Below are 26393 nucleotides of genomic sequence, written 5' to 3' on the forward strand. Positions count from 1 at the left end.
CAAATAACCACAAATGCAGGAGTTTATTATAGATCTCTTACTTATTTCATTGATCCATATGCATATTAGTATTCTAAAATTACTAATTAAAGATACTATAGTGTTGAAATCATGTAACATGGATCCTTCATTTTATAATACATTTAAAGTCATTTTTACATTCTCCTCTTTTATGTGAATTTTAGGATGAATTTGTCAATGTCTGTAAAAAATTAAATTTAAATGCCCTCTGGGACATGTGTAGAAAGTGCAGTTGATCTGTGGATTAGCTTTCGAAGCTTTGCTCCTTTGGTAATGCACAGCAGTGCACACACATGCCTCTCTATTCATGTGCTCTCCAGTTGCCTTTGGGAAGCAGCTGAAGTTGTCTGTGTGTGTATCATCTTGCAGTTCTTTTGTGTGACTTATTCCTAGGGACTTGTGTCTTTTTAATACTTTTGGAGGTGAAATTTATATTTTAAATTTCAGTTCAGGTTATTCATTACTCTTTATAGACATATATCATTATTAAAATATTAATCTCACATCCAGAACAGCATTGATATTGTTTTTTAATTCTAGGGGCTTTCTTACAATGTAGATTTTTAAGAGTTTTCTACATACAAGATCTGGTCATCTATGAATGAAGAGCGTCTTCTTTTCCAGTAGTAATATACTTTATTTCCCCTCCTCCCCTCGAAACTTGCTCTGGTTAGAACATCCAGTATAGTGTGTAATGCTGATGCAAGGAGCAGATATTCTTCTTTTATTTCAAATCCTAGGAGGAAAACATCAAGGTTGTTGTTGTTATCATTGGTTTGTTTTGTTTTTTTAATCACTAAGTTCAGTGTTATCTGTAGGGTCTTCGTAAATGTTCTTTGCTAAGCCATCTGTTTCTAGAAACAGATGTCTTGAATGTGTTTCTGTCTTGAATGGGTGTTAGATTTTTGTCAAATCCCTTTTCTTTGCCTTACATCCTAGTCTTACACTAATAAGATTTAAGGTTTTAAGTGATTAAGAACAAGGTATTGACATTTCTGTTAAAGAATTTTGTCTCCTGACTTAGGCTGTATGTTTTTCTTTGTCAGTTCTGATCATTGCTGTCAAGTGCTCATTTTTATAATGGTACATTGCCTTGAGAAGTTGGCTCTACTGAGATGAGAGATTGTCTTCTCTACAAATGTTCTTCACTCATCTTCGTGGAGCCCCTCAGGGTCACAGCTGTGGTGAGGCTCTGACTACTCGCTCCCACACCCAGGCTTTCACCTCATCTCTGGCTTTGATGCTTAGCTATGTGTCTTGGACATTGCATATGTTGTATTGTTTTTTCTTCAGATCAAGTCTGATGGTTTTTCTCTTTATCAATGTGTTTAATACACTTATGTTTAATTACATTGATCTTTATATTTATAATTTTCATTTTTCTGGTTTTGACTCACCCTTTTGTTCTATCTTTTACTGCTTCTTTGGGGTTAAATATATATTTCTAGTATACTGTTCAGCTTTGGAGAACTTTTATTTTCATCTTTTGTGTGCTTTTTCTCAGTAATATCAGTGTGTATTTAACTTGAAATAACCTATTTTAAATTCATACTAACTTAAGTAAAGCAACATTATTCTAATATTGTTCTATTTTCTCCCTCCTCCTTTGTGGTAACATTACCATGGTGATATCTCTGTCTGTTAGAAGCCTAGCAGCACAGTTTTATAATGATTGTCTTACAGAATGGTTTCTTGAACCAATGAGAAGACCAAAACCAGAAAATTACATTTAAATCCTTGTTTTATTATAATGCCCTCTCACCTTTCTTGCTATTTCTTCATGTGATCTCTACCTACTGTTTTGAGTCATTAACTTCAGCCTGTGTGCTTCATTTAGCATCTCTGGTCTAAGAACATTCACCAATCGGTCTGTATTTGGCTGCAAAATACATTTGATATTTAAGCAGTTGACAGTTCATTCCTGGAGCTGACTTTATATCTTCCTGAGGTTCCACATTCACCCAGATATAAATAGATAACATGGACCCTGGCCAGTTCTTGCCCTTGGCCTGCCTTTCCCAGTTGCAAGTCTTTGCCCTGAAACTGACTGAAAAGCATCCCTAACCTAAAAGACAATAGCCTCCTACTGTTCTTACCAAAATTTGTGTATTTAAAAAATTAAACATTTCCCAATTTGAGATGTCTATATCTTATAGATAGATAGATAGATAGATAGATAGATAGATAGATCGAGAGACAGACAGACAGACAGACAGACAGATAGACAGACACTTTGTTCCCAACAGAGCTCTTACTTTTCTCAACCACCACAGCCTCTTTTAGGAGAAAGAAGAACTAATGGCAAATAAACCCATACAGCAGAGGTGACAACTTAGCAACACCTAGGAAATGAAAGAGAAAAATAATTTGGATACAGGCTCTTGTCTTCCATTTCTTTTGAGAAGCCAACAGTAAGCAGTAGCCGGTCCAGAAGGCAAATCTACACTATGAAATAGGGACACAACAGGAGAGGGCAGTGAAGAAGGAAAGTTAGAATTCCATCATGCTTTCTCCTTCTCCCATTGTACAGTGGCTATGAACTAGCAGGAGGACAGATGGGCAAACAGTGTGATAGATAGAGACTCTCAGAAATATGTGTAAGGTGAAGATGTTGACAGTAGCCCTTTGAGTTTAGCATTAAGAAGAAGGAACAGAAGCCAAGAGGGGTAGACACTGGAACTGAGAGGGATAATACTGAAAGCCTAAGAAAGGAGGCATGTGCAGAGAGAATCCAGGGGGAGGAAGATCCAAAGGGGTGAAAGAGATACCTTGAGGAAAGGTGACATTAACAGGTGACAGAAAGCAAGAGTGTGCACATATGCAAATACAAAGCTATGCACAGATGCATCAGAAGACACTTGGACAGAGGAAGTACGTAAAGGAAGAGAGAAGAGAGGGAAAATGGATAGACTTCCCCCACCTTCCCCAGTCTTGTGATTTATGTGTTCTATGAAGGTAACATAATGTGAAAGAACAGTATTGTAGGTTAATACCTTTGTTATTTTTCCAAGTGTGCTTATTTAAAGAGGAAGTGTGACAGACAGATGGGGTGAGTGAAGGGAACCATCTGCTGCAGATAGAAATCGTCATCCTGATAACCACAGTTGACATTCCCTCTTTAGATTATACAGAAATCATCATTAGACACTCAGTAAAACCTGCTTGGTGCTGAGTGCTGAGCACAGCAATGCAAGGATAAACTGTAAGTTGCTTGAAAATAAATGTGCCAAGAGGAATCATGTCTCCTTGTTTACGAAATAGCTGTAAATGAATACAAATATTGTTTCCTGCTGCTGTGTTGCTGGGCGAACTTCATCTTGAGGTTGTTGGTGCAATGACTACCTCAGCAAGCAGCTCCCTGTGGCCAGCATGGGGCTGGAAGGAGTGAGGACCCAGAAGACCTTAGTCATGGTCCCGCTAGTACCTGGCCCCTGAGCAGTATCATCTCATGGCTTTTTAGTGGAAACAATCGCACAACTGCCCCTGTCGCCTTGCCAACAGAAGAGGTTCTGCAGACCCTGCAAGACTTGATAGCCTACTTCCAGCCACCAGAGGAGGAGATGCAACATGAAGACAAACAGAATAAGCTCCGCTCTCTAAAGAACAGACAAAATCTTTTCAAGGAGGAGGTAAGTCCAGAGAGAGAGATAGACAGACAGACAGACTGACAGACAGAGACTAATTGGTTGTTTGATAGATTTACTGACTGACTGATAGATCCTTTACATTCAGAGCTGAAATATATTTACTGCTGCAGCTTAGCTTTGTCTGTAGGTATACACACATTTATGAACAGACTTAAGAATACGAAGCTTCCCAGAAGCTGGAAAGAAAAGGATTTACTGGCGGGGGTGGGATATTCCTGACAACCACCACTGGAATATTAGTGATGGTTGGCACATTCAAACTGCTTAGGATTTAATGCTTCATTGCAATTTGTGTCCAGAATCCACATACAATAAATCAGCTTGTTATCACATGTTGGTGGTTGTGATCCACAAATTTTGGGATACGTCAGAATTACCTAGGAAACCAGCTTGTAAAATGCAAATGCTTATATTCACCCACAACAGAAGTGTCTAGAGAACAGGTTTGAAGGATACACGTGACAGTGTGCCTGCTATTAGACAGTGAACATCTGAGTCTCTGGGGCAGGGATTGAATGTGAGGGAAACATAAATAAATGGTAGTGTGGTGTCCTAAGACTCACGCCATTCTAACTCTATTCCTGCCTTCGGATGACCTTAGACAAATCAGAGCCTTCTCTGAACTTGGGCATGATAATCTGGTGTTATTAGGTTGTGGTAAACTCCAGCACTCCATGGCTGAAGGTTCATCCTAAGTTATTGCTGTGAGATGTTCAGTCTTCACATCAAAGTAAGCCAGGGCCTGGCAGCATTCTGCAGAGCTACAGACTACTTAAAGGACATTCACCATTTTCTCCTAGACACAGAAGTTTTCATGGCATGGCTTCCTCTCGTAAAAATGTCAGAAAAGGGGTTGAAGTTTTTCTTTAGGTTTTGTTGTCTCTAAACCCCACCTAGGAGTAAAGAAAATGACCATGATTGTCTGATGCCAATAAATTTTTTTAACCAAAAATAGTTTTTTTTCATACAATATATTCTCATCATAGTTACCCCTCCCCCAACTCCTTCTACATCCTTCTCACACACTTTTATCTAAATCCTCTCTCTCTCTCTCTCCCTCTCCCTCTCCCTCTCCCTCTCCCTCTCCCTCTCCCTCTCCCTCTCCCTCTCCCTCTCCCTCTCCCTCTCTCTCAAACAAAAGACAAAAGGGCAACTAAAACTTAAAAAACAAAATAAAACAAGATGAACTAAACGAACAGGAAAAAAAAAGGCACACATACACCAGACAGACAGACAGACAGAGACACACACACACCCCTCTGGGGGTTGGAGAATGCCCAGGAAACACAAATAGATGCAGAAACATACAGAAATCGCATAAAAATACAAAATTGAAAATCATAGTATGAATGAGATTTCTTAAATTTGAAGTTTAGACAAAAAGTAGGTGCTGTAACCAGGGCAGTTTCTGACTGAGTCAGAATCACTTCCCATCAGACGGAAGGAAAGTGTGTGTGTGTCTCTCATTCACACTCCATCTTCCTTGCCGTGTCCTTGGACTGAGTTAAACGCAGCACATGGGGACAAACCTGTCACAAGAGACTGCTGACTCATTCCACAAATAGATGTTATTTAAGTCTATGAGGCATAAAAAATGCGTATTTTGTTTTTAAGAAGAAAAAGCTCCACTGGCACCACAGAAATCTGTGAGCATTTGAGAATTGTCAGTTTCAGGAGGTGATAGATAAGAGAGAAGAAAGAGCTGAGGGGTCCATCAGGAAAGCTAAGTTGTTCCTCATCTCTCCTTCTCAGGGGATGCTGGCCCTCGTATTGAATTGCATTGATCGATTAAACATCTACAATAGTGTAGCGCACTTTGCAGGGATCGTGAGGGAAGAGAGTGGCATGGCCTGGAAAGAAATTCTGAACCTGCTATACAAATTACTAGGTGAGTATTCCTGCAGTGCCTCCCACCAGGTAAGATGTGCAAGGCTAGATTGGGATGTTGACTTGAAATTTGGGGTTCTTTGGAAACCATTTGTTAAATATTCTCTCCTAGCCTAGCCAATCATTGTTATCTACTAGCTTATTGTACTTTGCAAATTAGAGCAAGAAGTCATCGGCAGTGATGGGTCTAGCAGGAGTCCATGTGCATGAGGGCGTAAGTGGTAGATTTTAATCCTCCTAAATGTAGGAATGAGGCTATATCATAGAACCAGACAGGATAAGACTGCCAATTCAGGACCTTGTAGGAGCTAAGCTTGTTAATCACTCAACAGCTGTCCAAGTTCCCATCCCATCATAGGCCCTTTAACCTATGATGATTTTTTTTTTCCGCTTTCAGCCGCTCTCATACGTGGAAACAGAAACAATTGTGCTCAATTCTCCAATAACCTTGATTGGTTAATTAGTAAGTTGGACAGACTAGAATCTTCCTCAGGTAAGAATTAACAACAATGACAAAAACACAAAATCAAAACAAATACCTTTAACTAGAAAAGATCATTTTTTCCCCTTTTGTAGAAATAAAAACAGAATTGAATCTTTTCCATTTGGTGGCCAATAATCCTCAATTCAACAAAACGGAAATAAAGTTGGGAGTTTTCTGACAAGGCTATGCCTTCATTTAACAGAATCTAACTTGGACTTCTGTCAATCCTTCCTCCTTTGTTTAACTTTTCACTCCACGCCTTTGCCTTCACTCTATGGCCCTTCGCACACTCCCATCCAATAATGCTGGCCTCCCCTGCTCTCCCATTCTCTGGGTGCTTAGCCTGAACCCTTCTATTCCATGTGGGCTTAGCAGAATGGAAGAGTAAATAATCCTTACTCACCCACTCCCCACATATCACATCTATGGAGCCTCCTGATGACGCTCGGAGAAGCTGAGCATTATGGTCATTGGTAAGTAATGACCCACAAGGCTGAGAAGTCTGCTTCTTCTAAAATGAGTGCACACAGCAGGTGTGTGGGTCCTCTGGGAAGCGGGCAGTGCTTTGATGCTTTTCTTACAGCCTATAAGTGGCAGGTGCTTGAGGAAAGCAGCCAAGGGACAGTCCCCCAAGGACTGCTGCCCTGCTCACATCATTTTAAGTGTTTCTTTCCCCTGGTACCTTCTTTTGTTAGTGAAATTATATTTCAGGACGAGTTAAGAACACCTTGATTGAATAAAACAGAATCAAAGAACTTTTAAAAATAAAACCAGCGAGGCTCTTGGCCAACAACTTCCCTCGGGTTCTCATCATGATTTTAATATTGCATGTGCCATGCTACAGGAATGTTAGTTTACCTTAGGCCCCCAGCCTTGACATTGAAAACCATCTGCTGGGCCAATGGGGTCCAACAGCCTCTGTTTCTCAAGCTCATACTTTATTAGCTACACTAGGACATTGGAAATAACAAGTAATTTCCGTTCTTGGGTGGGGGGACACTTATTCTGGGGACAAAGCTAGAATATTTTTAAGTAACTTGTATGATCTTTAGAAACTGTAAAAAAAAATAGGCAGCTGCTTATTTGTATTTAAATAAAGTATTGTCTGATTTGGTGAATTTAAGAATCCCACTTTACAGCACTTTACTGTATTTACAAAGATCATGCTACTGTCTAGGAAAGGGAGGATTAAGTTAGTGTTCAAGTAAACTCGCCTCTAAATAGCAGGGGTCCCTGAAATCTACCAGAAATGGCTACATCTCTCCTCTCTATGGGAAGATTTAGTAGAGTCAATATACTGTAGCACTCTGGCCCCTTGGGACACTCCCTTTACTCTTGGATCTCTATATTTGGCCAGTTCTGCAACTTGCTGGATGGGCAAATGATTATCATACCATTCATGCAGGTATCTTGGAGGTCTTGCACTGCATCTTGATTGAAAGCCCAGAAGCCTTAAACCTAATAGCAGAGGGCCACATCAAGTCTATCATCTCCCTACTGGATAAGCATGGGCGGAATCACAAGGTGGGTATGGAAGAGAGGCCACTCCCATTGGTTTATTTTCCTGCCTTTTCTTTCCCTCACACGAATACCCATTCTGTGTTACTGGAAGAGTGGTGTGTAGTCTCTTGATTTACTTTTACAAAAGCTATGGGAAACTGGGATTCTCAAAATCTACAGATACAGTCCAAGACAGACAGCCTTAATGGATCTTAGATGATCAGGGTTTCCCCAGTTTGCCAAGCACACCCTGTCGTCATTAGACCTTAACACACATCTCACTGTGGTGTTCTCACTCTAAAACCTATGAGTTTAGCAGTCTGTGATTTGATTGCTCATGTGGGGTACAGCTGGGCCTCCACAGATTAGAGAGGGTAAAGCCTAGTCCGTAGCTCTTGCCTACCATTATTTAGTAGGAAGGGAACTCTATTTTGGGATGTATCTCAGTCCAGGAAAAGGAGCCCATGCAGCACTGACTACATGATATGCAATGGCCTGAGGAAGCAGAAAAGCTATGGTCCTTAACATCTGTGAAATTGCTTGGCACAGAAGAAAAAATATGTGGGGTCCGTAATTGCTTTCTTGAACATGGTAAATCAAAAACAAGCATGAGGTTTGAGCCTTAGTCCAGCCTCTGTACATTCTAACATATTCCTTCTGTCTGCAAAACGTAGTCAGAATTATTGATAGGCATAGAAGTAACAAATGGCTTGAGCCACACCACAGTCTAGCACTAGAGACAGAGAAGCCATACAAAGGAGGGTCACCCTGGTTTCGTTACCTTAGAGCCTTGCTACAGTGATTCCACATAAAGCACTTTAAAAATACCCAGCTGCAGCCGGGCGTGGTGGCGCACGCCTTTAATCCCAGCACTCGGGAGGCAGAGGCAGGCGGATTTCTGAGTTCGAGGCCAGCCTGGTCTACAAAGTGAGCTCCAGGACAGCCAGAGCTATAAAGAGAAACCCTGTCTCGAAAAACCAAAAAAAAAAAAAAAAAAAAATACCCAGCTGCCATACAACTTCCTACATCTAAAAAGCATTGATTGGGTGGAATTTAATGACAACTTGGTAATTATTCTGTCCATTCCACAGTTGAGCAAACAGAGGCCTGGTAAGCCAAAGTAGCGGGAGCATTATGCATTCAAGGCTAGCCTAGGACTAGACAGAAAAACACTGTTTTGCAACAAAGCCTCATCAAGGGTACCCTATTTTTAGATTTGATAGATGGGTATAACTGCATACTTTATTTTTAAAGAAAACTGTAGATTTTAAGTATCACTATTGTCTTGAGGGTAGTTTTGCAAAGACCTGAATGTAGGCCAGACTATTATTATGCTTCACTTTTGCTTAGAAAAGGCCACTGATGTCTCCCTCTATCCATCCTTTCTGTGCTTTCTGTAGCCCCAACATTTGAAAGTGTCTGACTCATTCACTGAGTTTTCCATAAAGACCGTGACTCACAATACATTGAATTCTGGAGTCTCAGGAAACCTTAGCAGTCATCTTTTGAGGATGGTGTGATAAAGTCAATGACAAATAACATTTCTCTTGCACTCGTGGAGTCCCAGGACCACTTTCAATGTCCACATACACCCTCTTTATTCTTCACCATGCCCCTCTGAAGTGATATTATTATTATTTGCACTTGGCAGAGGCAGAAAGTTCAGAGCATGGGCCCTTGATATTAAGTAATTTCTGAGGGGCCTATCAACTAGCTGATGTCATGCTAGAACTAAATGTTTTTATATCTTGCCAGTAACTCAAGCTAAAAAATGTGAACATTGGCTTCATAGCCTAAATTTTTGGAGGAGAATATTACTTTTTGTTTTTAGAATTACCTAAATACAAGACTCTTCAGAGTGGAATCTCTTTGATTAAAGGACACTACATGCTAGCACTGAAGCTTGAGGGACCCATCATTCATGAACATGGCCTTTAAAGAGTTTCCGTATATAGTAGAAGATGAGAATTCATCTTGTCCCATCACACCACCTCCTATTTGCTTAGAATCTAGTCTGTATGTAAGTAGAGCACAGTTTCAGGTCCACTTCCTTTCTATCCTTTTTTAGTTGTTAGCTGGGTCACTGTGGAGAAAGCATTGCTTCTCATATGAAGATTTACCTCATCTCTAATCAAAAGTTGTAGGGAAAGAACACAATCTTTGTGAAGATGAGAGAAGTGGGTTGTAGGATCCACTCCATCCTTTTTGAATGCACTCTTCCCGTTGACCTCCCAAGGACTGCATTCTTACAGATCCTCATCAGCACCTCCTCACTTCCAGCATCTCCAGGACCTATCAACATTCTTTTCTTGCCAATTAAAAAGCAACATTAAAACTTTTAACACACTCTTCAAAGCTTAAGCTAAATGCCCCTCCTTCAAAATCCCAGTTGTAATTGGTCTCCTCACCTCTGCTCTTATACAACTTTTTTATAACAACTGTTTAAATTTTCATTCTACTGTAGCTATTTTCTCTTACCCATTGTGACTTACCTCATGAAAGAGACTATCATCATAACCACTACAGAATCAAGCTCATATATTTAATGATACAGGCTTCCATATATGCTTGTCAAATGTTTAATAAACAAAATTAGTAAATGAACAGACCCAAAATTCACCTCTGTCTCACCTTGAATTGATGGGAGGTTGCCCACGTGAATATGGCTTGTGTTACAGAACAATGGGGAAATTGGCAGAGAGAAACATTGTCACTAGCACTGATTTATTTGGCAAAAAGAATAATTGCTGCAAATTATAGCATTTATCCTATATTTTCCCACAGAGCTAGCTGTTATTAGTAAAATAATAATGATAATGCACTTCTCTACTTGCTTCCCTAATGACTTGCCCCAAAATCTACTCAAACTTGTCATGGATAAATATTTTTATTATCATTTTCATTTCATGATAATTTTGAGTCACTTGTGAGGAAAAAAAAATACAGTAAAATAGTAATCTCATTGGTCCCTGGAAAGAATGAATCAGAACCAAAAGCTCCGTTTGTGTTGGCGAAGGATAGAATGTAAGTAAACAAATCATTAACTCCCACATGGTTGCTCCATAGCTCCTACAGTCAGTTGTTTCATGGCAGCCTCTACAGCCGAGAATGACTTCAACCACTCAGCTCTTTTCCTCGGGGAGAAAAATATGATCCCAGGGAGCTGGAAGCACTTTTCTTTTTCAAATGTATAACTTGACACAAAGATCGAAAACTAGATATATTTTGCATTTTACAGTAAATCTGCTTTTAGACTAATGACAATACAGCATCCTAATATTTGTGTTGATGTGTAATGCAGATTTTTTTCTTTAAAGTAGGATCCCCATGTAAGTGTGTATTTCCCATATAGAGTGAAAGAGATAAGAATCGATGGGTGACTGATGGACAGAATGTAGTATTAGTAATGAAAATGACTATAACTCTAAAAGTGTCCCAGTGATTAGAGAAGCCAAACTCTAAGTCAAGCCTGTATTTAGTAACTCCAGCATATAGCCCATCAATTGCAGGGCTTCAGTCTGTGTCTGTTCAGAGACACAAGCATTCTCAGGGGCTTTGCTAGCTATCATGTACCCACAAATCTCTGGAACATCTTATAGTACGAAGGCTTTGGTTTAGAATTGGGGTGGGGATACTATGACATAGTGAAACATCTATCTTATAAAAATTAATAGATGCTGATTAAAAACAAAAAGAACAGGGGAATCTGTGCATCTCTGTTTCTAGCAAGCTGCCAAGTGATGTCAGTGCTGCCGGCCCAGGAATCTGAGAACAGAGTTCCTGGTGCGGTTAATTCTGTGTTGGATCTGTACACAGAGAGAAGGAGAACAGAGGTCAATGAGAAGAGTTTGGGGAATGTCATTTCATCCACCCAACTTTTCTTAAGCAGAACTAAGTTATGTGACCCCCATATACCTGCAAAGTAGACCTCTTGTCAGCTCAGGAAAACAACGATGCAGAGTGGGAGGGACACTCAGCAGAGCCTACCTCGCCAGGCAAGCTTCCCAGGACTGCTAAGAAATTAGCAAGTGCAGATGGTCTCTAGGCAAAATGCCTGTGAGTTCTTGGGGTGCAGTCCCAGGTACACCCTCTTGTCATTGAAGAGAACCCATTTAAATAATTTTAGAAAGAAGTATGCCCCTTATTCCCCAGTAATACATGAAGAAATGTCATCTAAAAGTCTAACCATTGCCAAGTGTGCATCTTTATGGAGTCAACAGTTTACAGATGAGGCATTGAGCCATCAAGCTGCATGTTTCATGTGGTTTTTATTTCACTTTGCTTTTCCCATTGTATATGAATTAAACCCAGCTTTTGCTCCGGCTACAGCAGCAAGGTCCCCGCAGCTATCACTCCAAGGAAAACAGATGAAAGTGTATGATAGGCCAGATGGAAAGTATTTCATTTTCTGGCCTTCCATGGCTCTTTGCTTAGAATGAGAAATCACCCTCTGGATTTCAAAGCTCCACAGCCAATATCTGTCAAAAAGTGGTAATGGTACGAGTGCCCTGTAAAGCTGCCTCGGGGCTTCTTTTTCTGTTTGTCCCATAAATGTGCTCTGTATTTGTCTAGAATGAAATTGACATTCAGGGAGTCAGGTGGAAAATTGGTTTGTGAGAATTATGGACACAAATGCTATCAACAATCTTAAGGTATCCAATCTCACCAAGTGCTGAGTCTTCCGTGGCCACTTGGAAAGACTGAAATGTATTTGCCCACCTCCCTGTCACTGTGGCCAGACAGCCACAATGTGGCTGTTATTTATCAACATTCCTCCCTGTAGAGGAGATAGGAGTAGTGCCTGCCCCAACACTATTTGCTCTGCTACGGTACAAACACAAAATCTGAAAATAAGGGGATGCAACAGAATGAGATAGGGCAGGGGTGATGACGGTGTGGAGCAAGATCGGAGAGAGAGGACCATTTCCACTTACTAGGCAGCTAGAAATAGCCACAGTGGCTTGGTGTCATATCGCTAAGATTTATGAATCACCTAGACTCTTGCAGATTTGCTGTTCTCCCAGGTAGAAGGAAGAGAGTAAGTGGAACACTTTTAACACTGGTTTCCAGGAATGTATGAACATCTTTTTTTTTTTTTTTTTTCTGAGACAGGGTTTCTCTGTGTAGCCCTGGCTGTCCTGGAACTCTCTCTGTAGACCAGGCTGGCCTCGAACACAAAAATCTGCCTGCCTCTGGCCTCCCGAGTGCTGGGATTAAAGGCGCGTGCCACCAACGTCCGATATATGAACATCTTAATGTACTCTGATGATATCACAGTAAGATATCCAAGAACAGGGTTCTAAACTGCTGCCTGAGGGTCCCAGTCCTGCTGCATTCCAGATCCTAAGCAAATGGGTCCAGAATGTTTGTCACTGCCAGTGTCTGAGCACTTTACTAGCCCTCCGTGCAAAGCACATGGGCTGGATGAGTGTCAATTTGGATTGGAAGGCCTGTGGAAAGGATTTGATTTAATGACTGGGGAAATGAGTAGTGATTGGACTTGGTGCCTTAGGAATTTCACCATACACTAGTCCTGACCCTGGCTGGACAGTACGTCTCTATAGTCTAGCCTCTGACTCTAACAGAATTTGACCACAGATGCCAAGCAGAGTCTGGAGAGATGGAGTGTAAGAATGAAGTGATGGGTCTAGAAGGACACTGAGCCTCATTTTCTAAGCAGCAGCAGTCTCTTGACCATCAGTATCTCCTACTGAGTAAGACTCTCATAGCTCTAGGCTAGTTTTCCATATGCCCATCGCTCATCCATACCCTACATGACTCTTACTTTTCTGTGCAGCGATGATGAGGATCTGCACATTTTCTGCATCCTCTTGGTGCTGAGGTTTAGAGTTGGGTGTGTCCTCCTGCAGGTTCTCGATGTCCTGTGCTCCCTCTGTCTCTGCAATGGGGTTGCAGTAAGAGCCAACCAGAATCTGATCTGTGACAACCTACTACCCCGGAGGAACCTGCTTCTGCAGACACGACTAATTAATGATGTCACCAGGTAAGGTCACTAGTGTCATTCCATATGCCAAGTGAATCTAGGTAGGAAAAGGGACTTTATGGCAGTTCAAGCAAATAAGACCAAACTAAGCAATGATATGCCTTTAGCTTTTGGGGAGTTTTGGAAAATAACCCTAAAAGTAGCTGAGAAAGGAAGATAAATACATTCAAATGACTGAAGAAGTTTTGTTTTTAAAATGAATCTAGCTTTATTATTCCTTATCATATATTAATGTTTTTATTTACCATCATTCTAAAACATTTTATATAATGTGCGTCCCAAGTTGTTACTATAGTTGCTTATATTCAAGAGCACATGGGCTGAGCACAGGTAACCTGACTGTTACCTGTGAGGGTCAAGACAGACCCAACCAAGCCTCCAGTCCACTGGCCCCTACATGTGTCCACATGTGACTCCTGTAAGCTCAATGGGCCTGAATTAGGCAGGCTTTATGTGCCTTTTCCATTTTTCATCAAGGTCCATATTCTGACCCACAGTAGTGAGAGAAGAAACTTCTTCCAAAGTACAGAGCAACATACATACGTCAACCACCACACCGATCATCCTTTTCTCCTTCTCCTTCTACTTTCTTCTGCTTCTCATTCTTCTTTTCCTTCTCTTTCCCCTCCCCTCCTCCTCCTCCTCCTCCTCCTCCTCCTTCTCTTCTTCTTCTTCTTCTTCTTCTTCTTCTTCTTCTTCTTCTTCTTCTTCTTCTTCTTCTTCTTCTTCTTCTTCTTCTTCTTCTTCTTCTTGGTTTTTATTTAGTTGGCTGTTTTGTTTAGTTAAGACAAGGATTCTGTGTATAGCCTCAAACTCAGAGATCCACCTACCTCTGCCTCCTGAGTGCTGGGATTAAAAGTATGCACCATCACTGCAGATCTTCCTTCTTAACAGAAATCTTAATACAGCCTCGTTTATGTGTCCATCTCAAGTAGAACAATACCCAAGTCCAGGAAGAGTCTCTCTTGCATAATCCAAACCTTGAAAAACCTTAGTTGTCTGTCCCATAGTTAACAAGGTTGGCTAATAATAACTTCTTAATGCTTTTAAGTATTAAATATGCTTAGGGAACAAAAACTTCTAATTTGAAAATGATTACACTTAAGCTTGTGTTCCAGAAGATGGAGGTCATATAAATGATGTCTCTTACAGAAAGACACAAAGGTTGGTGATCATCCAACTCTTATGATATCTACAGCATTGTTGCACATGGTGGGCATTAAATAAATGCCTTGCCTTGAATTAATTTTTTTTTAAAAACATCTTTCTCTTTTATAAGAAGTTACTGATGCCCTCATACTGCCCACTACAAGCTTGGCCAATTGCTGAGGGCTGTTCAACAACAGAAACAGCAACAACAAAGATTAAAATGCACTGACCTAGGTTTAATTGGGCAATGCCTGCTTCTGGGTCTGGATCAGCTTGGTTTTTTCAGTTATTTGCTCTCTGCAGAAGCAGCCTGTCCTATGTTTAATTTCAGCATCCGGCCAAACATCTTCCTGGGAGTTGCTGAAGGTTCACCACAGTACAAGAAGTGGTACTTTGAGTTAATTATCGACCAGGTGGAGCCTTTCCTAACAGCAGAGCCTACACATCTGCGGGTGGGCTGGGCCTCCTCTTCAGGCTATGCCCCGTACCCTGGTGGTGGAGAAGGATGGGGAGGCAACGGTGTCGGTGATGACCTGTACTCCTATGGCTTTGATGGGCTTCATCTGTGGTCAGGTGAGTACCTTGAGAAGGCTTTCACCCTCTATTTTATTGTTGAAGGTAATTGAGCCACATAATGTTCACTTTGAGTTGAAATGATAGAAATGCTTGAATCTCATGAGATTGTTGGGTGTAAAAGGAATCGAGTTGAAATAAGTTTCATCTATAGCTTTATTCTGGGAGTTCCTAACTATGCCACACAACACAGATCACTTAAGCTTACTGTTAAAATTCAAGTGTAAAACGCCCATCACTGGCTCCTGTGTTGGAATTCTTGATTGCCAGCTGATAGCACGTTTTTGAGAGATTGTGGTACTATTAGGGGGTAGCATTAAGCTAGAGGAAATAGGTCATTTGGGACATACCTTGAAGTTTATAGTCAAGCTCAACTTCCTGTCCTCTCTCCACTTTCTGGTCAAGTGGTATATTAGCAAGCATGGGCCATTCATTCCCACTTCCACAGGTCTATCTACTAGCATTCCTCCCCGCTAAGATGGCTATAAACAAACCTAAGTTCTGCCTTCTGTCTCGTAGATACTCGATTGATCACAGCAATAAGTAAAGTATGTGATATACTAAGTGTCTGTATCTGTCAAAAGCCATTTAGGAAGGCTAAAAACATACAAGTGAATTTTCTGGAGATGGCCCACCATTTTGCATAGCCTGTGATGGGTGAGCTCTGTGAGTCAAGGTCCTAATTGCTGCTGATATGCCTTTTCTGTCACTAGTACATAGCCTAATGATTCCTGAGCTTGAGCCCACCCTATTGCGCAGATTCTATGCAGACCAACATGAAGATATACTCTCATGTAGTAATGTTGTGTAGACAAATTAATGATTTTTATAATTCCTAATAATGGTTTTACAGAGTTCCTAAATTTATACAAGTAATTCCAAGTCCTCTATAGTATAAAAGCAAATAAAAGTTCTGTAAATCTTCACATGTCATGGGCTGATTGTACTAGAAACAAAAAGCAGGCTTGGAACAATTTATGTTAAAGAAAAACATTTCTTCTATGTTAGGCATAAGACCACTATCTGGTAATTAAAGGGCATAAAGTGGGAATGGACAATTTATTGTAGGTGCAAGAACAAAAAAAAATGAAATATTGACTGGTTTATCTATGCAAAACTTCAAAATAATAAAACATGGGCAGATGATTTGTCTCTTGACAAAACCATGCTAACTTGTGGCATAAAAATTATTGCTTTAGACTTATGACAAACTTATGGGGGACTAGTAACAGACTATTAACAGATGATAAATACTTAATGAGATACTAGTCTTAGTGGAAAGACATTAAACAATTCTGTTGTCTACTCTTTAAACCGCATTGATCCATGATATGAATTAGTGCCATAAACTTACTATGAACTTATTGGAATGTAAAAGCATTTAGAAAATCATATAAATAATTATCCTTCTGTAATGATTCTACACGATAGCTGTATGAGGTAATTTTTAGAAAGAGTATATATACTGAAAACAGAAAATAAAGGGAAAATGTGGTCTCTATTTCTGTTTCACCCAGAGTGAATGAGTGTTTTTTTCTGCATGTGTGCTTTTCTTATTTTTCCCTTTCTTTCTGGCTCACAAAGAGTTAACAAACTCTGAGTCTTGCCAGATCAGTCAGGGGCCTGTGAGTCAAAGAACAAAGAACTGGAGTAACCAACTTCTTTACTTAAGCCTTAGCTGCTAACAGCAGGTGTTAATCACCAGAAGTCAGCAGCTTTGGGCCACAGAATAGTGAAGAGTTTAGAAAGGTAAATATTACCAAAAGTAAGCAAATTTTGCCCTCACAAAACCAAGGATTTCCCCTACAATCACCTACACCCCATTGCTTGCCTGCCTCAGTCTACCTGGATGCCATGGCTGGCCCTTGGCATGTATCTATCAGTCCTTATTTCAAATAGGGTTGTTAGGGTTTTTTAATAAGTACATCTACATCGGCACTAATCAGATTTATTTAGTGGGTAATGAGTTACATGCTTTAATGTCACAATGACCTTTAAGGTAGCAAATACTGAACTCACGTTACAGATACAGAAACTGATACAAAAAGACACCAAGAACTGTAATCAGTCACCCTGGGAAGGCTCCTCATCTGATTATGTCATCAAGACTGACATTAACACTGCTTGGTCTCTCTTATTATGATTGTTGATCTGTGGGTTAATGTTAATCTAAAAAAAAAAAAAAAAAAAAAAAAAAAAAAAAAAGAAGAATTCAAGCCTTTTTTTTAAAGATAAATACTGATGATTTTACCATACATAACCATGGCCCATAAATGTGAAGGGATGGGTTGTTTCTGCCTGGATGAAAAATGCAAGACCAACTCTAGAGTTTTCACTGTAAATAAGTACCGCACCTCTCCTGCTTATTGTCCAAAGCATATATTGTCTATATTTCCTTAAGAACCGCAGTTGGAGATGATGTATGCCTGATACAAATGCCTCACAGACATATTGTGTGGCATATTTCTTACAGAGGAGCCATGATACAGTCCTCTAAAATTCAGTACGAGAGAAATGTTTCTCTAAAAATGAAACTACACAGTGAATTGTCTTGTGTAACTGAGAAGTGCATACCCATCACATTCTCCTCCTTCCTTTAGACCAGTGGCTCTCAAACTTCCTAATGCTGTGACCTTTTATACACTTCCTCTTGTTGTGGCAACCCCAAACCATAAAATTATTTTCATTGCTACTTCATAAGTATAAATTTACTACTGCTATAAATGGTAATGTAAATCTCTGACATTTTGATGGCCTTAGCTGACCCCTGTGAAAGGGTTGTATGACCCTCAAAGGGTTGCAACCCAAAGGTCGAGAACCATTGCCTTACACCATATTCTGTTTTTTGGTTTTGGTTTTGGTTTTTCGAGACAGGGTTTCTCTGTATAGCCCTGGCTATCCTAGAACTCACTCTGTAGACCAGGCTGGCCTCAAACTCAGAAATCACCTGCCTCTGCCTCCCAAGTGCTGGGATTAAAGGCGTGTACCACCACTGCCCAGCCTTAGACCATACTCTAACTACCTGATATAATAAACTGTGTTACCTGAGATTCTGATGGCATGCTTCTTGGAGTGGTCTTGTTAATAATGTTTCTTGTTATTTTTGTGTGGTTTTACATGGAGTATAAAACTTTTAGGGCGAGACATCCGACCACCTCCCTGGCCAGAGGACAGCTGTCTACCTGGCCCGGAAGGTTTTTGCCTCAGGAACGGTGGGAGCCATCTTGGTTCTGGGACTCGACCAAAAAGTAGTCTGCACAGGTGAGAGTGTGCACACAGAAGCAGATAGCTTCAGGGACAGGTGGGAGCCACAGAGCTTCTAAGACAGCGCCCTTTTCGGGCTCCGGACATCCGACCACCTTCCGGTCCACTGCAGCACCCGGGTTCCTGGCCCGGGAAGTCTCCAGACACCCACAAGGACCCACACAGGATCCCCCACGTGATCCTAAGACCTCTGGTGAGTGGAACACAGCATCTGCTCCAATCCAATCACGCGGGACCTGAGACTGCATTAACTAGGGAAACAGATAACCCGGCCTGATTAGGGGCACAAGTCCCTTCGGGTCCAATCCAGCACCGGGGTTCCTTGTACGCTGAGTTTCTGGACACCCCCAAGTTTCTCACAGGACCCTCCATGGGATCTTAAGGCCTCTGGTGAGTGGAACACAACTTCTGCCAGGAGGCAGGTTCGAACACCAGATATCTGGGCACCTTCCCTGCAAGAGGAGAGCTTGCCTGCAGAGAGTACTCTGACCACTAAAACTAAGGATAGAGCTAGTTTCCCAGGTCTGCTGATAGAGGCAAACATAATCACCTGAGGAACAAGCTCTAACCAGAGACAACTATAACAACTAGCTCCAGAGATTACCAGATGGCGAAAGGCAAACATAAGAATCCTACTAACAGAAATCAAGACCACTCACCACTTTCAGAACTCAGCACTCCCACCCCACCTAGTCCTGGGCACTACAACACAACCGAAAAGCTAGACATGGATTTAAAAGCATATCTCATGATGATGGTAGAGGACATCAAGAAGGACTTTAATAACTCACTTAAAGAAATACAGGAGAACACTGCTAAAGAGTTACAAGTCCTTAAAGAAAAACAGGAAAACACAACCAAAGAGTTAGAAGTCCTTAAAGAAAAACAGGAAAACACATCCAAACAGGTGATGGAAATGAACAAAACCATACTAGACCTAAAAAGGGAAGTAGACACAATAAAGAAAACCCAAAATGAGGCAATGCTGGAGATAGAAACCCTAGGAAAGAAATCTGGAACCATAGATGCGAGCATCAGCAACAGAATACAAGAGATGGAAGAGATAAATTCAGGTGCAGAATATTCCATAGAGAACATCTGCACAACAATCAAAGAAAATACAAAATGCAAAAGGATCCTAACTCAAAACACCAGGAAATACAGGACACAATGAGAAGACCAAACCTACGGATAATAGGAGTTGATGAGAATGAAGATTTTCAACTTAAAGGGCCAGCGAATATCTTCAACAAAATTATAGAAGAAAACGTCCCAAACCTAAAGAAAGAGATGCCCATGAACATACAAGAAGCCTACAGAACTCCAAATAGACTGGACCAGAAAAGAAATTCCTCCCGACACATAATAATCAGAACAACAAATGCACTAAATAAAGATAGAATATTAAAAGCAGTAAGGGAGAAAGGTCAAGTAACATATAAAGGCAGGCCTATCAGAATTACACCAGACTTTCACCAGAGACTATGAAAGCCAGAAGAGCCTGGACAGATGTTATACAGACACTAAGAGAACACAAATGCCAGCCCAGGCTACTATACCCAGCCAAACTCTCAATTAACATAGAGGGAGAAACCAAAGTATTCCACGACAAAACCAAATTCACACATTATCTTTCCACGAAGCCAGCCCTTCAAAGGATAATAACAGAAAAAAACCAATACAAGAACAGAAATCACACCCTAGAAAAAGCAAGAAAGTAATCCCTCAACAAACCAAAAAGAAGACGGCCACAAGAACAAAATGCCAACTCTAACAACAAAAATAAAAGGAAGCAACAATTACTTTTCCTTAATATCTCTTAATATCAATGGACTCAATTCCCCAATAAAAAGACATAGACTAACAGACTGGCTATACAAACAGGACCCAACATCCTGCTGCTTACAGGAAACCCATCTCAGGGAAAAAGACAGACACTACCTCAGAGTGAAAGGCTAGAAAACAATTTTCCAAGCAAATGGTCTGAAGAAAGAAGCTGGAGTAGCCATTCTAATATCAAATAAAATCGACTTCCAACCCAAAGTTATCAAAAAAGACAAGGAGGGACACTTCATACTCATCAAAGGTAAAATCCTCCAAGAGGAACTCTCAATTCTGAATATCTATGCTCCAAATGCAAGGGCAGCCACATTCATTAAAGAAACTTTAGTAAAGCTCAAAGCACACATTGAACCTCACACAATAATAGTGGGAGACTTCAACACACTACTTTCATCAATGGACAGATCATGGAAACAGAAACTAAACAGGGACACAGTGAAACTAACAAAAGTTATGAAAGAAATGGAGTTAACAGATATCTACAGAACATTTTATCCTAAAACAAAAGGATATACCTTCTTCTCAGCACCTCACAGGACCTTCTCCAAAACTGACCATATAATTGGTCACAAAACAGGCCTCAACAGATACAAAAATATTGAAATTGTCCCATGCATCCTATCAGACCACCATGGACTAAGGCTGATCTTCAATAACAACATAAATAATGGAAAGCCAACATTCATGTGGAAACTGAACAACACTCTTCTCAATGATACCTTGGTCAAGGAAGGATTAAAGAAAGAAATTAAAGACTTTTTAGAGTTTAATGAAAATGAAGCCACAATATACCCAAACCTATGGGACACAATGAAAGCATTTTAAGAGGGAAACTCATAGCTCTGAGTGCCTCCAAAAAGAAACTGGAGAGAGCACACACTAGCAGCTTGACAACACATCTAAAACTCTAGAAAAAAAGGAAGAAAATTCACTCAAGAGGAGCAGACGGCAGGAAATAATCATACTCGGGGGTGAAATCAACCAAGTAGAAACAAGAAGAACTATTCAAAGAATTAACCAAACGAGGAGTTGGTTCTTTGAGAAAATCAACAAGAAAGATAAACCCTAAGCTAGACTCACTAGAGGGCACAGGGACAACATCCTAATTAACAAAATCAGAAATGAAAAGGGAGACATAACAACAGATCCTGAAGAAATCCAAAACACCATCAGATCCTTCTACAAAAGGTTATACTCAACAAAACTGGAAAACCTGGACGAAATGGACAAATTTCTAGACAGATATCAGGTACCAAATCAGGATCAAGTTAACAATCTAAACAGTCCCATATCCCCTAAAGAAATAGAAGCAGTCATTAATAGTCTCCCAGCCAAAAAAAGCCCAGGACCAGATGGGTTTAGTGCAGAGTTCTACCAGACCTTCAAAGAAGATCTAATTCCAATTCTGCACAAGCTATTCCACAAAATAGAAGTAGAGGGAACTCTACCCAACTCATTCTATGAAGCCACAATTACTCTGATACCTAAACCACAGAAAGATCCAACAAAGATAGAGAACTTCAGACCAATTTCCCTTATGAATATAGATGCAAAAATCCTCAATAAAATTCTCGCTAACCGAATCCAAGAACACATTAAAGCAATCATCCATTCTGACCAAGTAGGTTTTATTCCATGGATGCAGGGATGGTTTAATACACAGAAATCCATCAACGTAATCCATTATATAAACAAACTCAAAGACCAAAACCACATGATCATCTCCTTAGATGCAGAAAAAGCATTTGACAAGATCCAACACCCATTCATGATAAAAGTCTTGGAAAGATCAGGAATACAAGGCCCATACCTAAACATGATAAAAGCAATCTACAGCAAACCAGTAGCCAACATCAAAGTAAATGGAGAGAAGCTTGAAGCAATCCCACTAAAATCAGGGACTAGACAAGGCTGCCCACTTTCTCCCTACCTATTCAACATAGTACTTGAAGTCCTAGCCAGAGCAATTCGACAACAAAAGGAGATCAAAGGGATACAAATTGGAAAAGATGAAGTCAAAATATCACTTTTTGCAGATGACATGATAGTATATATAAGTGACCCTAAAATTCCACCGGAGAACTCCTAAACCTGATAAACAGCTTTGGTGAAGTAGCTGGATATAAAATTAACTCAAACAAGTCAATGGCCTTTCTCTACACAAAGAATAAACAGGCTGAGAAAGAAATTAGGGAAACAACACCCTTCTCAATAGTCACAAATAATATAAAATATCTTGGCGTGACTCTAACTAAGGAAGTGAAAGATCTGTATGATAAAAACTTCAAGTCTCTGAAGAAAGAAATTAAAGAAGATCTTAGAAAATGGAAAGATCTCCCATGCTCATGGATTGGCAGGATCAATATTGTAAAAATGGCTATCTTGCCAAAAGCAATCTACAGGTTCAATGCAATCCCCATCAAAATTCCAACTCAATTCTTCAACAAATTAGAAAGAGCTATCTCCAAATTCATCTGGAATAACAAAAAAGCTAGGATAGCAAAAACTCTTCTCAAGGATAAAAGAACCTCTGGTGGAATCACCATGCCTGACCTAAAGTTCTACTACAGAGCATTTGTGATAAAAACTGCATGGTACTGGTATAGTTACAGACAAGTAGACCAATGGAATAGAATTGAAGACCCAGAAATGAAGCCACACACCTATGGTCACTTGATCTTTGACAAGGGAGCTAAAACCATCCAGTGGAAGAAAGACAGCATTTTCAACAAATGGTGCTGGCACAACTGGTTGTTATCATGTAGAAGAATACGAATTGATCCATTCCTATCTCCTTGTACTAAGGTCAAATCTAAGTGGATCAAGGAACTTCACATAAAACCAGAGACACTGAAACTTATAGAGGATAAAGTGGGGAAAAGCCTCAAAGATATGGGCACAGGGGAAAAATTCTTGAATAAAACAGCAATGGCTTGTGCTCTAAGATCGAGGATTGACAAATGGGACCTCATGAAACTGCAAAGCTTCTGCAAGGCAAAAGACACCGTCAATAAGACAAAAAGGCCACCAACAGATTGGGAAAGGATCTTTACCTATCTTAAATCAGATAGGGGACTAATACCCAATATATATAAAGAACTCAAGAAGGTGGACTCCAGAAAATCAAATAACCCCATTAAAAAATGGGGCTCAGAACTGAACAAAGAATTCTCACCTGAGCAATACCGAATGGCAGAGAAGCACCTGAAAAAATGTTCAACATCCTTAATCATCAGGGAAATGCAAATCAAAACAACCCTGAGATTCCACCTCACACCAGTCAGAATGGCTAAGATCAAAAATTCAGGTGACAGCAGATGCTGGCGAGGATGTGGAGAAAGAGGAACACTCCTCCATTGTTGGTGGGATTGTAAGCTTGTACAACCACTCTGGAAATCAGTCTGGCGGTTCCTCAGAAAATTGGACATAATACTACTGGAGGATCCAGCAATGCCTCTCCTGGGCATATATCCAGAAGATGTCCCAACCGGTAAGAAGGACACATGCTCCACTATGTTCATAGCAGCCTTATTTATAATAGCCAGAAGCTGGAAAGAACCCAGATGCCCCTCAACAGAGGAATGGATACAGAAAATGTGGTACATTTACACAATGGAGTACTATTCAGCTATTAAAAAGAATGAATTTATGAAATTCCTAGGCAAATGGTTGGACCTGGAGGGCATCATCCTGAGTGAGGTAACACAATCACAAAAGAACTCAAATGATATGTACTCACTAATAAGTGGATATTAGCCCAGAAACTTAGTATACCCGAGATATAAGAGACAATTTGTAAAACAAATGAAACTAAAGAAGAACGAAAACCAAAGTGTGAACACTTTACCCTTTCTTAGAATTGGAAACAATCACCCATGGAAGGAGTTACAGAGACAAAGTTTGGAGCTGAGACAAAAGGATGGAACATCTAGAGACTGCCATATCCAGGGATTCATCCCATAATTAGCCTCCAAACGATGACACCATTGCATACACTAGGAAGATTTTGCTGAAAGGACACTGATATAGCTGTCTCTTGTGAGACTAGGCCGGGGCCTAGCAAACACAGAAGTGGATGCTCACAGTCAGCTATTGGATGGATCACAGGGCCCCCAATGGAGGAGCTAGAGAAAGTATCCAAGGAGCTATAGAGATCTGCAACCCTGTAGGTGCAACAACAGTATGAACTAACCAGTACCCCAGAACTCTTGACTCTAGCTGTATATGTATCAAAAGATGGCCTAGTAGGCCATCACTGGAAAGAGAGGCCCATTGGACATGCAAACTTTATATGCCCCAGTACAGGGGAACGCCAGGGCCAAAAAGTGGGAATGGGTGGGTAGGGAAGTGGGGGGGAGGGTATGGGGGACTTTTGGGATAGCATTGGAAATGTAATTGAGGAAAATACATAATAAAAAAATTAAAAAAAAACTTTTAGGGCTATTATAAATATTCTCATTTGTACATTTATCCATCCTAGACCATAGAGAGGAATGAAAAGGATACAAGCATTTACTTTTGTTCTGTGTGACCAAAGGGGCAACTTGGAACATGCAAAAACTATGGCAGGATGAGCTCAGCAGAAGGAAATTCATCTTGCTCTCTACCCTACCCCCATTCACCTTCCCTAGTTCTCATAGAAAATGTATCTTCCCTTCCTAGTTATCCAAGTCCCATTGTGGAATCACTGAGCCTGGAGGTGCACAGTAGGAGCCCTTAGTTTAGGTGTATCACCACATGCTTTACACTATCTCTGGGAAGTGAAGATGGACTGAGAATGGGAAAGGAATAATGCTCATTCATATCAGCAACTCCCAGATGGCAGGAAGTCAATGAATGACTGAAGGAGCTCCACTTGTGGAACCATTTTCACACTGCCTACTAATGGCTCCCATCTCATCATCCCAAGTCTGCTTGCTCAAAGGAACCCAGACAATTCCTGTAGAGGACTCTGCATAGCCACTCAATAGATTAAGCATATTTGATTCTTGTTTCAAAGGCAAATGAATCATTCTCAATGGAAAATTTTTCATCCTATTTGATGCTGCAGGAGTACACTTAGGCACTTAGGAAACTCTTGTGTCTATTTGTAGACACTTGGGAATGAATGTTTCAGTGAATCCAGAGGCAAGGACACTAACCATGATATATCAAAAGGGAGCACACTCCTGTGCATTTCAGGACCTGAACATCAATAATTGTGCATCGTTCCAGGAGTAGGTAGCTGCTCCTGCCCAGCTCTTCATTGTTTCATCCTGTATCCTATGAACAAGCAAAGGAGATGATCCGGGGTCACACTGGTCATCACTAGTAGTGGCTCTATTTAATTGGAGAGGTGGAAAGATGACTGGAAACTCAGGTTTGCAAAGGCTTATTGTGAGTCTAAATATTATACATGCTTTACGATATAGTTCAATGGAGGTGTGCTCAAGGTCTCAGTCCATCTGATAAGATGTAAAGAAACTGTGTCTGTGAGAGTTACACTTTCCATTCTCATGCATTGAAGCCCAAGGCTTCCGTAAGTCCAGACTACACTCTGATTTCTCAAGCTCCGTACAGGAAACATCTCTCTTATAGAAGGCATTCCAGGTAACTGTATCAGTGTGTGCTTCAGCTGAAGAAATAAGGTGCCTATTAATGACTCCCACCAGGACTGCAGGGAACTTTGGGCATCTGAGGGAAGGGTAATTGCCTGATGACTTAATGGCATGGAAATATCACTCAGATGATGTAGAAGAGGATGGAAGGTGATTAGGAAGAGAGATTGAAAACTGATCCTGACAAATTTTCTTCTTTTTCTTGAGATTTAAGTTTCCAGGTTCATTAACTTTATAGTCATCTGTGTACATAAATTAAGCTCCTGTCTTGAACTGATCTGTAACATATTTATTAAAGAACAATTGAAGTCGCCTTTGGAAAGAATCGCAATGGTAACATTGTATCAGTGAAAAAGATCAAGAAAAAAGAATAATGTGGCTTTCCCATGGTCCCAATTGTTGTTTGGGGGAGGGGTGCTAGGCAA

At 40.5% G+C, this 26393-nt stretch overlaps 1 protein-coding gene across 2 annotated transcripts in view; it reads left to right on the plus strand.

Annotated features, from left to right (window-relative positions):
• Window positions 1-26393, plus strand: part of Ryr3 (ryanodine receptor 3) — a 569960-nt gene that overhangs the window by 297575 nt on the left and 245992 nt on the right. For both annotated transcript variants that reach the window (XM_029469442.1, XM_085834580.1), the window contains 6 exons: window positions 3482-3650; window positions 5421-5556; window positions 5953-6048; window positions 7445-7563; window positions 13410-13543; window positions 15024-15265. In XM_029469442.1, coding sequence (XP_029325302.1) covers window positions 3482-3650; window positions 5421-5556; window positions 5953-6048; window positions 7445-7563; window positions 13410-13543; window positions 15024-15265 — 896 coding nt within the window. The remainder of the gene's footprint in view (window positions 1-3481; window positions 3651-5420; window positions 5557-5952; window positions 6049-7444; window positions 7564-13409; window positions 13544-15023; window positions 15266-26393) is intronic.

This window comes from Mus caroli, unplaced genomic scaffold, assembly GCF_978045245.1.
Source record: "Mus caroli unplaced genomic scaffold, Mus_caroli_1 scaffold_2, whole genome shotgun sequence".
NCBI lineage: Eukaryota > Metazoa > Chordata > Mammalia > Rodentia > Muridae > Mus > Mus caroli.